Source organism: Pseudoliparis swirei, chromosome 19, assembly GCF_029220125.1.
Source record: "Pseudoliparis swirei isolate HS2019 ecotype Mariana Trench chromosome 19, NWPU_hadal_v1, whole genome shotgun sequence".
NCBI classification, from domain to species: domain Eukaryota; kingdom Metazoa; phylum Chordata; class Actinopteri; order Perciformes; family Liparidae; genus Pseudoliparis; species Pseudoliparis swirei.
In genome coordinates, this window is record NC_079406.1 from 27,995,254 (window position 1) to 28,012,103 (window position 16,850).

Here is a 16,850-nt window from a genome sequence, read left to right on the forward strand (position 1 = left end):
GGGTGTTTGTTATGAAAAGCTCTCTGGTGTCTCGGCTTTGGTTTTTTTTGTGGGGGGGGGGATTTCTGTGAATGTCATCAGGTTTCATCTTCTCAAGAAAATATTACGAAATCCCAACATCACTGCTCTGCGACGAGAGACGGTCGCAGGAGAAGCTGCGAGGTTTTAATTTATGTCCATTTTAATGCAGAAAAACCAACAGGATGTGATTTAGAGTGACCCTGATAAATGTGTTTTTCACAATAAAAGTCATGTGGACTCAAAGAGGTTCACGCTGTGAACTTTCCAAATACCTCATTTAAAAATGTGTTTTTTAGGGGGATAATGAGGTTCGAGCACATTTCTTTGAAAGCAGAGTTGTGGTCCATCACTGTGGTGAGGTCATGGGTCACATGGGTGAAGGTCACATGACTCCCACATGTGCTGCATTGAACTGCTATGGGGGAGGAATTAAAGGAGTAATCAGATATTATTTCATGGAAAATTGTCATGAGACGTTCAGATTCTAGTCTCGTGCGTTCAGTGCAGAGCTGGAGGCAGGTTAGCTTAGCTTAGCATAAAGACTGGAAGCAGGTGGGAACAGCTAGCATGGCTCTCATAAAATACACATACTAGTGTGTGTTTTAGGGGAAATCAGGAGCTGGAACTGTTGTCACGGTGAGGTTGTCCAGTTAAATGTGGGGGTACCTTTAGTTATTTTGCATTTATCAATAGAAAATATACTAATATAAACAATATTTCTACATTAAACTCAGTGTTTTTCGTGATCAAAACGAATGACATCTTTACCCTCATTTTTAAAATAATTTTATTATTAGTTTTACTTCGTATATAAACTTTAATTTGAGTGCAAAAATGAGCTGAATCTTCACGATAAAATATAGAAGATTCTGGTATTTTCCTCGTAGAATCTTCAACCGGCAGTTCCTTTCCATCGGCCACGCTCTAACCAATCAGCGCGCACTTCCTCTGGCAGCTGGACCAATCAACGCTGTCCACGAGGTTCAGCTCCGGAGGAGGGGTGGGCTCTGTCATATCCGAGCGAGATTCCCCCCCCCCCTTTCGACCAATCAGCTGTTGACAGTTGACAGGAAACGTCAAACGTTCCATCGTGTCGACCAATCAGCGCGCTGGGGGGAGGCGGCTTGTGCCCTCCACTATCCCATGTGACGCTCCTCAGTCGTTCCCAGGCGGTCACATCCGACGAGGTGAGTAAAGAGGCCGATAAACTGCGCTTATTCCCGGGGAACACGGCGAAAGAGCCGCGGTTTTATGAGACGTGTCGGTTTACTTGTGCTCTCCCTTCGCTAAACATTCAAATAACGTCCGTTTTTAATCCGTTAGAAGCGGATATCTGCGCATTCGGTGCGGCGTTAGCACGAGTGGCTAACTGAAGCTAATTAACTACAGGTGGACCCAGCTAGCCTGTTAGCATCCTGCGTGGGCCTTTTTATTAACCTTTTAAACCCTAAAACGGGAAACATTCAGCCATGCATTTAACTCTAATGAACCATAATGTTCAGTAAACTTCATTCAATGGATCTAAATAAGGTTCAATATGCACCGCCTCGCATTAATATGTGAGGCTGCAGTTTGTGGGAACCGATTTTTACAAATGTCATGAAAATGTCCATAAAATGGAGGAAATGTTTGGATCCACAATTCAAACATTTCAATGATTCTTAAAGCAACACAATTATGCAGAAGACATCAAGAATTTGTTTAAAAAAAAGATTTTATTGTAAACACTTTAGTACAATAAATACACTCTAAAGCAATTAAATGACATTTATGATGTACTTGTTACAATTGTATTTCAGTAGTTATTAATGGTCATTCATTAAGATCAATATAATCTGACTGGAGAGCCTTTCATTCCCTAATTTAACTAATTAAATATTTGAAGCATCCTCAAAAAACGAAACTGAACTGATTGCCTGCATAAAATTAATCAATATTTGCCTCATTCCTCTGATTCGAGTACTTTTCGTCCTTCCCTTGAAAGTATTTTTCACAAGCTTGTAACCCGTCAACCAAAGTGTTCATTCAGGTTGACGTGATGCACGACACTGAGCCTGTGTGAATACATTCAGGGAGAAGTTGGCAGAGAGTCAAGGATGTGAAATAAGAAAAGAAAACAACAACAATGGCGATCAGTTCAATCCTCTTTTGAGGAGCCGGAAGCCGTAATTTATTCTCCCGCGACCAATTGATTTATTTCCCTCTAAAGGCGATAATCTTACAGAAACTTTTGGGTATAACTTCCGCCCCCTTTGGACCTCGTGAGTTGATTTACGACTTGGATCCGGTCTCTCTGGCGATGCCAGCAGAAGCTCGACCAGCTCGACCGGCTGGTTTCAAACCGGCTGCAAGTATTACCGCAACATTTCAATTTCTCCCTGAGATTCTGGCCAGTCGAGCAGCAAAATAAAAGACATGTTTGCGAAGTATTTAAAAAATAAGTTTTTATAATATAAGTCGTCTTAAAAAACGAATGTGAAACCATTTAGCATTCAAATAACCAAATAAATCAACTAATTTAATGATGTCGCTGCTCCTGATGGCATTTCTGTGGTTGATTAAAAAAATATATATATCCCAAAAATTTGTCACTTTTTGAGAGAAATATCGATGATGCATGAAATCAATAAGTAAATTATTATTATCTGTGTTAAAAAAAAAATATGAAAAGAATCATAAAAATATTCAATTGTTTCTTTTCCTTAATACCACTTAATAATTGTTCTATTTATTTATATATATTCATATTTATTTTACATATATATATTTATATATACCTTTTTATAATGTTATATTTATTTATAATTTTATATATATTAATAATTTTATTTATATATTTTTATAACTTTATTTATTTATACATTTTAATATATTTATATATGCGTGCAGGAAGGGAAATTCTTAAAATAATTTGGTTACAGTTGTGACTGAAACCGTTGTTAACGGGTCTTTGAGGCGCAAACGGGACAGATGAGTCACACATTGGCGGTTGAGAAAGCCAGTCAGTCATTCTGTGTTTATATTTACTACGAAGGCTCCGCTGCCTTCTGGCTGAAGAGTAACCGTCTGCTGTGACGTCATCCCAGAGAAACCCAGTCGGGGACCAGTTAATGTTATCAGACAATCTGAGCAGCAGATGTCCTGCAGGCTAAAAGGACTCTTAATATCAGATTAACCGGCTAACTTTAAATCCAGACCGTCAGTCTGAGTGGAGAACTTGGGCTGGTTTCACTCAGCTGACAAGACCGCCTGCTATCGACCAATCGGAGAGCTTCTAAGACGTTATTACCGGAACACGGTGTCGCCAAAATGACATTTATACATAAATTCAATACGGCGTCCTGCTGCACTGATGTGTATTCATCCGCCGCTGAAAGTAGTCCTCAATCATTCCTCCTGTTGCTCAAACCAGCTGTTTTAGGAACATTTAAAATACTTAAAATAATAATGTACCTAATATATTTGTATCTTTTAATCAGTCAAATCAAATAAATAATTAATATTATTATTAGTCCTTAATCATTCCTCCTGTTTGTGTGGTAATTTCCATTGTTTTGGAACATTTAGCTTAAAATAATTTACTTAATATATTTGTATTTTTTAATCACAGTAAAATTCAAATAAATCAAATTAATAATAATATTTAATATTATTAATAGTCTTCAATCATTCCTCCTGTTTGTTTGAAACGGCTGTTTTAGGAACATTTTAAATAATAATGTACTTAAATATATTTGTATACTTTAATTGCAGTAAAATAAATAAAATGAAATTATTTTTTTAAACTGTCAAATCCAGCAGTTTATTATATAACTGGGAAACTACATTTATAAATATATAAAACACCTTTTTAATGTCATGATTATATTTATATATGTCAGATAGCATGATTATATCTATATGTCAGATCACTAACAGGCCAACTGGATTATTTCATTAAAAAAATTGTGATTTATGATTTAAACACATTTTTTGTAGAATCTTTTAACCTCTTCCACTCCACCCCCATTTTCGAGCAAAAACGCCTAAAATGATCTGACTAAATTAAAATGGCTGTAGTTTCTGAACCCCTCTGAATAAATTTATCAATGAAGGCTTTCTAGAAAGATTACCCTTGTGATTACTTGTGAAATTGTCAAAAATCCTTTAGGTCATACAGAAACAGAGCAGTGGGCCTTTGAAGTCAGTAAAAATGTGAGATTTTTGTCCGCCTAAAATAATAAAGTATATTTCAGCATAAATAACTGCCTGTGACTGTATCTGTACAGGAAAAGGACAGTATCGGTGTGTAACTGCACTAGTACTAAACATCTGCTTCGAATTTGAAGAGGATAGGACAAAGTATGACAATCCTACATTGTTTTTCATGAAAAGATCCAGGCGGAGCTCCAAAAAGGACATGTGCAGACTCCAAATGCACACATGGTGCCCAAATGATATTATGAGACACTGAAGGTGTTTTCCTTTACATGTTGATATGTTTCAACATATACCAATGTAAAGAACTGTAATATCACTGCAAAATATAACTTTTACTCCAAGTAGAGCAGATGTATTGCTAAATAATATATACATATAAATATATACTACATATATATAGATATATATACACACATAGTGACATATATATGTAGTATATATATGTATATACTACATAATATATATATACACGCACAAATATATATGTATGTATAAACATAGATATATATATATTTCTATACATGAATATGAATATATATATTCTGTAAGGAGAAGACTGGCTGCGCCCACGTATTTCAGAGGAGTTCCGTAACGTGTGACTCAATTTGCATATGCAACACGTCGTTAGAAAGCCGGAAGTCTCCTCTAGAGGAGACGAAGGGATTGACAAGTCTAACCTAACTTACTAATAAAATGTAGTCAAACAAAAACGGAGCAAATCACCGTGTTCATGGCCCGGGCAAAGACAGCGCGGTCTCCTGGCTTCAACACGTTACTGTCAGGGAAGACACAGCGCGCCAAAAAAAAAGTTTCAATGGAAAACTTTTTACCTTTTCTGATTCCGCTAGCTCTTTGCTAACTTCCACTAGTACTTCCGCTAATACCTCCGCTAATACATCTACTTAGAAAGTGTATTCTGTACCTTTTCTCCGTCGAAATGTTGCAAGACCCGACTTGCTGCATTTATCGCGACTTTAGACATTGTGTGTTTGGGCTCCTCTTGTGAAAAATTATTACGAAATAAAAGAAAATGTATATGTTCTTTGCAAAGATGAGGATGTGTTGAATGCTGGGATACCAAACATGCCCATGTTTATTGACGTGGTCTGCGTGAGCGAGCCGTTTAAAGGGAAGGGGAGGGGCTTAAGGACGCCGGCGTCCTCAGTGGAGTGGAAGAGGTTAAACCTCAAATACAAAGTTTAATTTATAGAATAATTGTAATTAAATCACATTAATCAGGAAAATCACAAGTATCTCCTTCGTGAAGTCTGTCCATAAACATTTAATTAGTTCTTTAAAAATGCGCAACTTTTTAGGATCAATCAAGTTATTGATTCAGCGCTTACATTATGCAGTCGTACATGTTTTTAATATTTTCACCACGACTCCAACGCCACACGTCTTTAATGCTAAGCTAACAGCTAGCGGCCGTTAGCCGGGGATGCTAATCCTGCTCATCAGATTATCACACTGAGATCTACAGGATTATTCTGTGAATCAAGATGTGATATCGATCTGCCGGTGCAGCTTTTATTTAATAGATTTTAAATATATATTCTTCTGAAAAACAAATCAATGATTTTAATTTTAAACGACATATTTAATGTTTAAACGGAACAACAATTTGAGTAAAAGATTATTTAAAGAGATTTAGAAACGAACACAACGTAGTTATAATAATACAAATGGTTGATATTATAATACAAATGGTTATAATAATATAAGTGGTTATTGTATAATATAAGTGGTTATTTAATATAATCTCCTTCATGGAGACTGATGAAACTATAATAATCATTTTGACTTGATGGATTGATGTTCACAGGATTTATTTATGTTTAAGACGGGAAAATAAACAAGAAGAAGAGAGGCTCTTATTGTCTTAACCGTTCAATAGAGGCGTCTGTTGTTTACCTGTAAACACACTGTGTTTACTGTGGTGTGTTTAGTGAGGTGTGTGTGTTTACTGTGTTTAGTGTTGTGTGTGTGTTCAGTCTGTGTTAATCCCGTTAAGGTTGCGTGTCTCATGGGTGCCGGTCTGTCACCCGGGCGATGGATAGTGTGTGTGTTTAATGTGTGTGTGTGTGTGTTAATGAAGTAGTTTATTTATAGAAACGTCTGTAGAGCTTTAAAATGCAGCCGGGACGAGAAACTGTTGAACATAGAACAAACAAACTGATGTGCTCACTCCTTTTCCTCTTCTTCCTCCTCTTCCCCCTGCCCCTCTTCCTCCTCATATACTCCTCCTCCTCTCTCACCCCACTTTCTCCCCCTCCTTTTCTTCTTCCCCCCCCATAATCTCCCTACTCTTCCCTTCCTCTTCTTCTTCTCCTCCTCCCCCTCTCCTCCCTCCTCTTCTTCCCCCTCCTCCTCCCCCAGACTATGGATCAGAAGTTTGGGTTGTTCTTCCTCCTGGCATCGGGCCTCCTCGTCCTCCTCAGCTTGTCCTCCGTCTCTCGGGCCGAGGGCGCCATGGAGGACGACGTTCTGGGCGACTACGTGGACGTGGAGGACGAGCTGGAGCTGAGTCTCCCCGGAGCGGAGGAGGGGGAGCTGGAGGGGGAGCAGGAGGAGGCGCCCCCCATCCCCAAGGCCCCGCCGATACCCAAGGTGAGCGACCGCCGACGGGGTCAAGAAAACTCCTTAGGTCATTTCACAGCAATAACTTTATTTTACATTTATTTAGTGTTTAAAGAAATAGTTTTTAGTGTCTTTTTGTAATGTTCTTGTGTATTTTAACTACTATTGGCACTTTGATCTGCATTGTTGTATTATGTTTATTACATTTGTGTACGCCTTATATATATTATATCTATCTTCTGAAAACAGTAGTTATAAAATCCTCTGTGGAAAATGTGATTTAAAGATTAAAAAACAACTCTTATTGATGGTTTTAATTTAACCTTTTTCTTACTACATTCATTTAGTTTTTAGCATGTTTTAATCTTTAAATAGTTTATATTGTCCTATTTTTGTTATTTTGTTTATTTTAACTATTATTAGCACTTTGATCAGCATTTTTATTTTTTAATTATTTCATTTGCGTACGACCTATATATATATTCTGAATAGAGTGTTTATAAACCCTCTGTGTAAAATGTGATTTAAAGATTAAAACAACAACTTCGGTTCGGTTTTGATTAATTTAACCTTTCTCACGATATTTATTTTATATTATTTAGTATTTCTCACACTTTTGTGTTTTTTCCTCTTAAAATAGTTTTTATTGTTCTATTTCTGTTGTTTTCCTGGATTTTATTGTAACTATTATTAACACTTTGACAATTTTTATGTTTTGTTTATTAAATTATCTCCGCCCTCTATTTTCTATCTGTTGAAAATGTGATTTGAAGATAAAAAACTAATTCTGTTGTTTTTTAGAAAATTCTCCCTTAAACTAATTAAACTCTCAAAACATTTTTTTTGTTTTTCTCTTAATATTTGTTATTGTCGTATTTTTTAATTTTCTTGTTTATTTGGACTATTAGCACTTTGAGCTGAATTATGTTTTATTTACAATATTGTACGCCATAGATATATATCTATATAGATATATATATCTTCTGAATAGAATTTAATTAATTTAACCTTATTTTCTCGCTACATTTATTTTATACTCTTCAGTATTTCTTAAACTTTTTTTATCGTTAAATATTTGTTGTTGTTCTATTTGTGTGTTTTTATAACTGTTCTTCACTTCTGAATAGAGATAGTGATCTAAGGTGAGTCCTCTTCTTCCTCAGGTGACCTACAAGGCTCCGGAGCCCATGGGGGAACACTTCATCGCAGAGTCCTTCGACCGCGGGACGCTGGACGGGTAAGAAACTCACCTGAGAGATGCTGCCTCTGGTCAGGTGACTAACTCACCTGAGAGGCCTCTGGTCAGGTGACTAACTCACCTGTGTGGTTTCAGGTGGGTTCTGTCCATCGCCAAAAAGGAAGACGCTGACGAAGACATCGCCAAGTACGACGGTAAGTACACGAATACAGAAAGTACACGAAGTAAAAGTAGTAATACTACACAGTAAATATACTGTTATAGGTAAAGGTAAGAATACCTTATTGTTAAAATACTCCTTCACAATAAAACTACCATAACCCACTGTTAAAATACTCCTTCACAATAAAACTAACTACCACGCTGTTAACTACTCCTTCACAATAAATCTAACTACCACGCTGTTAACTACTCCTTCATAATAAAACTAATGATACGTTCACAATAAAACTAAAAATACCTCACTGTTAAAACACTCCTTCACAATAAAACTACCAATACCGTCAACCATCAAACGACTCATTTGCGTAGTGATGAAGATGAAGATGTGATCCCCAGGTAAATGGGCGGTGGAGGACATGAAGGACAGCAAGCTCCCCGGAGATAAAGGTCTGGTCCTGAAGTCTCGGGCCAAACATCACGCCATCTCGGCTCAGCTGCTGCGAACTTTCACCTTCGACACCAAGCCGCTCATCGTCCAGTAAGAGTCCTGCTCACCTTCGTCTTCATCACTGGTTTCTCTGGACATCGTTCACCTTCGTCTTCATCACTCTCTCTGTTGTCGTTCACCTTCATCTTCATCACTCCTCTCTCTGGTTTCTCTCTGGACATCGTTCACCTTCGTCTTCATCACTTCTCTCTCTGATGTCGTTCGTCATCATCGCTCTTCTCTCTCTCGTAGGTACGAGGTGAACTTCCAGAACGGCATCGACTGCGGCGGCGCCTACGTGAAGCTGCTGTCTCAGACCGCCGACCTCGACCTGGTGAGTTCCACCTGGAGACGTGTTCTGGTGATGCGTTCGAGGACCGTCGGCAGGATGGAAATGCAGTGATGATTACGTTGCTTACAGCTTCTGTCTGTAATAAACGGTGTAGTTTAACAACGGCGTGCTGTCCCGTCCCAGGACCAGTTCGTGGACAAGACTCCGTACACCATCATGTTCGGACCTGATAAATGTGGAGAAGAATACAAACTTCACTTCATCTTCAGACACAAGAACCCCAAAACAGGAGAGTACGAAGAAAAACACGCCAAGAAACCCGACTCTGACCTGAGGACGTACTACACCGACAAGAAGACTCACCTGTACACACTGGGTAAGAGACACACAGGTACACACTGTAAGATACACACAGGTACACACTGGGTAAGAGACACACAGGTACACACTGGGTAAGAGACACACAGGTACACACTGGGTAAGAGACACACAGGTACACACTGTAAGATACACACAGGTACACACTGTAAGATACACACAGGTACACACTGTAAGATACACACTGTAAGATACACACGGGTACACTCTGGGTAAGAAACACACAGGTACACACTGTAAGATACACACAGGTACACTCTGGGTAAGGTACACATTAAGATACACACTGGTACACATTGTAAGATACACACTAAGAGACACACTAAGATACACACTGTACACACCTGTACACACTGGGTAAGATACACACTACACACTGTAAGAGACGCTCTGTAAGGTACACACTGTAAGGTACACACTATACACACACACTGTAAGAGACACACTGTAAGGTACACACTGTAAGGTACACACCTGTACACTCTGGTAAGACGTCCAGGTATGTAAATCCTGCCCTCTGTCGCCCCCTAGTGTTGAACCCTGACAACACCTTCGAGGTGCTGGTGGACCAGACGCAGGTGAACAGCGGCAGCCTCCTGACCGACATGTCGCCCGCCATCAACCCGGCCGCCGAGATCGAGGACCCCGAGGACCAGAAGCCCGAGGACTGGGACGAGAGGCCCAAGATCCAGGACCCGGCCGCCGCCAAGCCCGAGGACTGGTGAGCGGCCGCGCCGCGTGTGTGTACCTGTGTGTATGTGTGGTTATTTACAGGTGTGTGTGTGTGTGTAGGGACGAGGACGCCCCCTCTCAGGTTCCAGATGAAGACGCGGTGAAACCCGACGGCTGGCTGGACGAGGAGCCCGAGTACATCGGAGACCCCGAAGCCCTGAAGCCAGAAGACTGGTGAGACACGGGGGCCTCCGATTGGCCGGTTCCCAGGCAGCGAGTCGACCTCCGCTCGCTCACCTGTCTCGTCTCCCGGCCCTCAGGGACCAGGACATGGACGGCGAGTGGGAGGCCCCCCAGGTGCCCAACCCGCTCTGCGAGAGCGCCCCCGGCTGCGGCTCCTGGAAGCGCCCCGTCGTCGACAACCCCAACCACAAGGGCAAGTGGAAGCCGGCCATGATCGACAACCCCAACTACCAGGTGGGCGCGAGACCCGCGAGGCGTTCAGGTGCCGGCCGTTCTTCGGGACCGACGGGTGACGGTTTGGTTTTGCGTCCTCAGGGCGTCTGGAAGCCGAGGAAGATCTCCAACCCGGCGTTCTTCGAGGACCTGCAGCCGTTCCGCATGACGCCGTTCAGCGCCGTGGGGCTGGAGCTCTGGTCCATGACCGCCGACATCTTCTTCGACAACTTCTTCATCACCGACGACCGCGCCACCGCCGACCGCTGGGCCGCCGACGGCTGGGGCCTGAAGAAGGCCGCCGAGGGCGCCGCCGACGTGAGTGAACCGGGAATATACAACTATTAAATAAAGGTTTACCAAGAAATAAATGCAAAAGAAATGAGTTGGAAGAAAGGAAGAAATTCTTTTAATTAAGACATTTATTTAATTTAAGATTAAAGAAGTATTACTTTTTTGTCATTTTATTTACTTCACTTTTTTAATAACTACTACTTTTTTTTATTTTAATTTTATTAGATTATTAATTTTTTTGTGCTTAATATAAGCCATTTTTTATTTCAAATTCATCCGATCATAATTTTTTTTAATAGTGATTTTAAATGATCACTTTATAAATTATTATTTAAAATGTATACGATAATTTTCAACTAAAAGTACAAATATAAATTGGAATCATGACAAAAATAAATGCGAAGAAATATAAAAAAATTATTATTATTCTTGAATGAGGGACATTTCTGGTCCCTTTTAAATGTTACTCATATAAACCATTAACCGCTCGACTGCTGGTCCGTCTGGTAGTTTGTGTTATTGTTGTGACTTTGCGGTTTCAATAAAGTTTAGTTTGAATTCACCAGCCATCAGCTCCTGAGTTATTAAGATACTCTAAATAAGCGTCCACAGAATCTGTTTATTATATACAGCTCGCAATCACCTTTTATGATAACTCGATAAACTCCATTTAATAAATAAAAGCAACGTTTGTGTTTAATGTTTGTGTGTTTAATGTTTGTTTGTTTGTGTGTTTGTTTGTTTTCAGCCCGGTTTGGCGACTCAGATGTTGAGCGCCGCTGAGGAGCGCCCGTGGCTCTGGGTCGTCTACGTGCTCACCGTGGCTCTGCCGCTCGTCCTCATCATCGTCTTCTGCTGCACCGGCAAGGTAACACACACTCACAGCTGGGTGGAGGAATCTTTATTCCTCGAGGGAAATGCAGAGAGGAGCCGACTTAAAGTTCAGAAATGCCGAGTTGACGTTCCTCTGAGGCGGCCTTATGTGTGTGTGTGTGTCTGGTTGTGTGTGTGGTTGTGTGTCTGACTTCCACAGAGGTCGTCAGCATCAGGTCAGGGTCAGTTGAGTCTCACCAGCTTACAGGAAGAGTTTAACGAAGCTGGACCCCCGAGCCGACCCGCCTCCTCAGGCCTGGTGACCGCCGCTAGTGTAGCTTTGTTTGTGTGTGTTGTCGCTGTGTGTGTGTGTGTGTGTGTGTGTGTCGTGGTTTAGACGTCTGTATTGTCGTGAAATGTCAGACACGAGCGACAAAGGAAACGTCTGATTGGTGAGTCTGTAGATTCTGGACTTTACTTCTCATTTAATAACTTTGAAGATTCTTATTTCTTTTGCAATTAAAATGTTCATTTTAATAATTGTTATTTTTTTTTAAAATCCCGTATGTATTTAACATTTTGCAGGGATTTTTTTCACTTCTGAGATTTTTTTTTATTTTGCACATTTTCTGATACTATTGAGAATTTCTTTTGAATCGCTTAATAATTGACACATTTCTCTAAAGGTGTCTTTGCCCTTTTTGACGCCGTCCGTTCATTATTAATCTTCTTCGTGTTCCTGTGAAGACGAGCCAGAGCTCTGCAGCTGATGAGTTTGCATGTTTCTGCTCCGCAGAAGAAGAGCCCGGAGACGCCGGCAGCCGAGTACAAGAAGACCGACGAAGCTCAGCCCGACGTGAAGGAGCCTGAGGCTGAGGAGCCTGAGGCTAAGGAGGCTAAGGAGGCTGAGGAGCCTGAGGCTAAGGAGGCTAAGGAGGCTGAGGAGCCTGAGGCGCCTGAGGCTAAGGAGGCTAAGGAGCCTGAGGAGGAGGAGGCTGAGGAGGAGGCTGAGGAGGAGGCTGAGGAGGAGGCTGAGGAGGAGGCTGAGAAGAGCAGTCCAGGTATCCACCGCGTCCAGAGTTCAGCTCGGCCCTCGTCCTCCGTCTGATTTCTAAATCTTTATTTAATGTTTCAGCTGCAGAGAAGAGCGACGCAGACGAGAGTCCTGCAGAGAACGAGGAGGAGGCGGAGAAGGAGAAGGAGGCGACGGGCGACGAGGTGAGGAGACGCGCTTAACGCTCGCCGCCGGTTACCGTTCACCCGACTCGCCGGCAGCGGATTTGAGCTTCAACTAAACCGTGAAACTCTTTCTGCAGAAGTCGTCTGCAGAGGACGACATTCTGAGGAGATCTCCCAGGAACAGGAAGGTCAGAAAGGACTGATATCTCTGACTCCACAGCCCTGACCCCGCCCCCCCCTCCCTCCCTCCCCCCCCCTCTCGTCTGCTCCGAGGCGATGAAGCCCACGTGGATCCCCGTGGAGGCGGAGAAGCCGACAGGAAACTAATCAAGACCTCCGACCAGTGGACGCCTGCTCATGATGAAGATGAAGATGATTCCAGTGTGAACAGGACTGACTTAGTGTGATTTAAAAGGATTTGTTTTCTTCTTGTTTATAAAAGAGATTAATTGAGATTAACTAAAAAAAGATAAACCTTCCAGCATCATTCCACCTGAGCGGGGCGGCGCCGCGTCCGAGAGCTGCTCAGCGGTTGGTCGCCGGGCGGCAGGCCCGTTCTCTCCACCAATGAGACGCCGAGCCGATCGATTCTCCTTCTGGGATGAACCCCAACGTGTCGCCGATTAGCTCCAGAACTTATACCACGAATATAATATATTATCCCACCCGCTGATGAGCGTTGACAACGGGCCGCTAACACGCCCACCCGTAGTGTAATTAGCCGCCGAGCCGCTAATTGGCCGACTTAACATTTGGCTCGTTAGCCGTCCTAGATTTATCAGCGTAGCTCGCGGTTAGCCGCCGTGCTAACGCTTTAAACGAATGGCCACTGAACCCTTCGCTTCCTTTTCTCGTTCTAGTCGTTTTAGTTTCGTTGTGTTTCGTTGTAATGCTGCGCCACACACAGCGCTCATGTTTCCTCCGTATTTCTGCTGTGTTGGGATGTCCTGATGGGGGGGTCAGAGGTCAAGAGGTCAGGGGTCAGAACCACCGAGCCGAAAGTGGTTGGAGAGACGGCGTTGGACTATTAGTGTAGATTTTGTTTTATTTGTCCAAAGCTACACGACAGCAGCTCGCCGGCTCCTCTAGTCCAATTAAAGTCTTCGTACCCACGTGGGTCCTGGTCCTCGTGGGTCCTGGTCCTCGTGGGTCCTGGTCCTCGTGGGTCCTGGTCCTCGTGGGTCCTGGTCCCTGTGGGTCCTGATCCTCGTGGGTCCTGATCCTCGTGGGTCCTGATCCTCGTGGGTCCTGGTCCTCGTGGGTCCTGGTCCTCGTGGGTCCTGGTCCTCGTGGGTCCTGGTCCTCGTGGGTCCTGGTCCCTGTGGGTCCTGGTCCCTGTGGGTCCTGGTCCCTGTGGGTCCTGGTCCCTGTGGGTCCTGGTCCTCGTGGGTCCTGGTCCTCGTGGGTCCTGGTCCTCGTGGGTCCTGGTCCTCGTGGGTCCTGGTCCTCGTGGGTCCTGGTCCCCGTGGGTCCTGGTCCTCGTGGGTCCTGGTCCCTGTGGGTCCTGGTCCTCGTGGGTCCTGGTCCTCGTGGGTCCTGGTCCTCGTGGGTCCTGGTCCTCGTGGGTCCTGGTCCTCGTGGGTCCTGGTCTCGTGGGTCCTGGTCTCGTGGGTCCTGGTCCTCGTGGGTCCTGGTCTCGTGGGTCCTGGTCTCGTGGGTCCTGGTCCTCGTGGGTCCTGGTCCTCGTGGGTCCTGGTCCTCGTGGGTCCTGGTCCTCGTGGGTCCTGGTCCTCGTGGGTCCTGGTCCTCGTGGGTCCTGGTCCCTGTGGGTCCTGGTCCCTGTGGGTCCTGGTCCTCGTGGGTCCTGGTCCCTGTGGGTCCTGGTCCCTGTGGGTCCTGGTCCTCGTGGGTCCTGGTCCCTGTGGGTCCTGGTCCTCCTGGGGTCGGATGTGTTCACCTTTTAGGTCCAAACGCACCTCTTCTGTAGCCGTTGACGTCTCTTACGTTGGTAAAAATAACTTTGCTTAATGAAGAGGAAACCAACCCGCCAAAATAAAACCAGGGCTGGAATCTGAACGGGATTCAGAGCGTATTTTCACGAGGCCCCGTAGTTTGACCTCTTGACCTCTCGCCATCAGGACAGAACCGTCTCCGTTGGTGCGATCACTCGGAAAACAAGAAATAATCATACATTTTGTAAAGATTCTGAATTATGTGTTTTTTTTATTTTTTATTCATCATGAAATCCTTTTTTTTAGAGGATTATTTATAATGCATAAGAAGCTACGAACTGTAACCCCCCCCGACTTTTACTTCTGTGACCCCAGCGATGACTCCGGCCTCGTGGAGATTTTAAAGATGTAAAGTCTGAAGCTGGATTTGTGATTCTTGAAGGTGTTTGATAAAGAAGTGACTCCATGAATCCAGCCGTGTTCCCTCGTGGTCTTTGTGTCGTGTTCTGTGGGCTTCACTGATTGGCCGACCCGGTGGATGGTGGGCGGGGCTCCAGAGCTCGAGGTGGACTTGGAGCTCCCGGCTTCCATAACCCTCCCTCCTTTTATTTTGTAAGGTTAAACAGGAAGCTAGTTCCATGTGTGGCTGTGAACTGCTTGTAGTCTTCATCGTTCCCTCCCGATGTTTCAGCCTCTTCATCGTGTTTCTGTGGCTGAACTCTCTGCTGGTCAAACTTTATTCTTGTAACTGTACTTTATTATTTTTGTTGTCATCGTGTTTTGAACCTGCAGCCCGATGTACACAAACTATTAAAGGAGGCGGCGCGCCTAAAGGTCGACTTTGAAATACTGTGATGGTGGAGGTGTGTGTGTGTGTGTATGTGTGTGTATGTGGACACGCAGTAAACATTTTGTTTTGATGAATAAAAAGGCCAAAAGGAAACTGAACGAGAGGCTGAAGGTGTTTAATTATTAATGATGCAGACGTAGCTCTGAAATATCATTTAGCATCTTAATATTATACCTTAGTGAATGTGTGGAGCAACTAGTGACCCCACTGCAACTAGTGACCACACTGCAACCAGAGCAACTAGTGACCCCAGAGCAACCAGAGCAACTAGTGACCCCACTGCAACCAGAGCAACTAGTGACCCCACTGCAACTAGTGACCACACTGCAACCAGAGCAACTAGTGACCCCAGAGCAACTAGTGACCCCACTGCAACCAGAGCAACTAGTGACCCCACTGCAACCAGAGCAACTAGTTACCCCACTGCAACCAAAGCAACTAGTGACCACACTGCAACCAGAGCAACTAGTTACCCCACTGCAACCAAAGCAACTAGTGACTCCACTGCAACCAGAGCAACTAGTGACCCCACTGCAACCAAAGCAACTAGTGACCACACTGCAACTAGTGACCACACTGCAACCAGAGCAACTAGTGACCCCAGAGCAACTAGTGACCCCACTGCAACCAGAGCAACTAGTGACCCCACTGCAACCAGAGCAACTAGTGACCTGACCCCACTGCAACCAGAGCAACTAGTGACCACTGCAACCAGAGCAACTAGTGACCACACTGCAACCAGAGCAACTAGTGACCCCACTGCAACCAGAGCAACTAGTGACCCCACTGCAACCAGAGCAACTAGTGACCCCACTGCAACCAGAGCAACTAGTGACCACACTGCAACTAGTGACCCACTGCAACCAGAGCAACTAGTGACCCCACTGCAACCAGAGCAACTAGTGACCACACTAGTGACCCACTGCAACCAGAGCAACTAGTGACCCCACTGCAACCAGAGCAACTAGTGACCCACTGCAACCAGAGCAACTAGTGACCCCACTGCAACCAGAGCAACTAGTGACCACACTGCAACTAGTGACCCCACTGCAACCAGAGCAACTAGTGACCCCACTGCAACCAGAGCAACTAGTGACCCCACTGCAACCAGAGCAACTAGTGACCACACTGCAACCAGAGCAACTATTGACTCCACTGCAACTAGTGACCCCACTGCAACCAGAGTAACTATTGACCCTCTGCAACCAGAGCAACTAGTGACCCCACTGCAACCAGAGCAACTAGTGACCACACTGCAACCAGAGCAACTATTGACTCCACTGCAACCAGAGCAACTAGTGACCCCACTGCAACCAGAGTAACTAGTGACCCCACTGCAACCAGAGTAACTATTGACTCCACTGCAACCAGTGACC

At 43.9% G+C, this 16,850-nt stretch overlaps 1 protein-coding gene across 3 annotated transcripts; it reads left to right on the top strand.

Annotated features, from left to right (window-relative positions):
* The first annotated feature begins 1,126 nt into the window (after positions 1 to 1,126).
* Positions 1,127 to 13,833, top strand: canx (calnexin). 3 transcript variants are annotated; one of them, XM_056439544.1, is made up of 16 exons: positions 1,127 to 1,208; positions 6,601 to 6,831; positions 7,965 to 8,038; positions 8,135 to 8,193; positions 8,558 to 8,699; positions 8,901 to 8,982; positions 9,124 to 9,316; positions 9,850 to 10,039; positions 10,111 to 10,224; positions 10,311 to 10,467; positions 10,549 to 10,764; positions 11,489 to 11,608; positions 11,774 to 11,872; positions 12,350 to 12,614; positions 12,689 to 12,771; positions 12,870 to 13,833. In XM_056439544.1, the coding sequence occupies exons 2-16, from the start codon at positions 6,604 to 6,606 to the stop codon at positions 12,933 to 12,935; spliced, it is 2,088 nt and encodes a 695-aa protein (XP_056295519.1). In that variant the 5' UTR covers positions 1,127 to 1,208; positions 6,601 to 6,603; the 3' UTR covers positions 12,936 to 13,833. The 3 variants fall into 3 exon arrangements, with proteins under 3 accessions (XP_056295519.1, XP_056295518.1, XP_056295517.1); XM_056439543.1 differs by lacking the exon at positions 11,774 to 11,872 and having other exon boundaries at positions 12,350 to 12,547; positions 12,584 to 12,614; XM_056439542.1 differs by lacking the exon at positions 11,774 to 11,872.
* Positions 13,834 to 16,850: the final 3,017 nt, after the last annotated feature.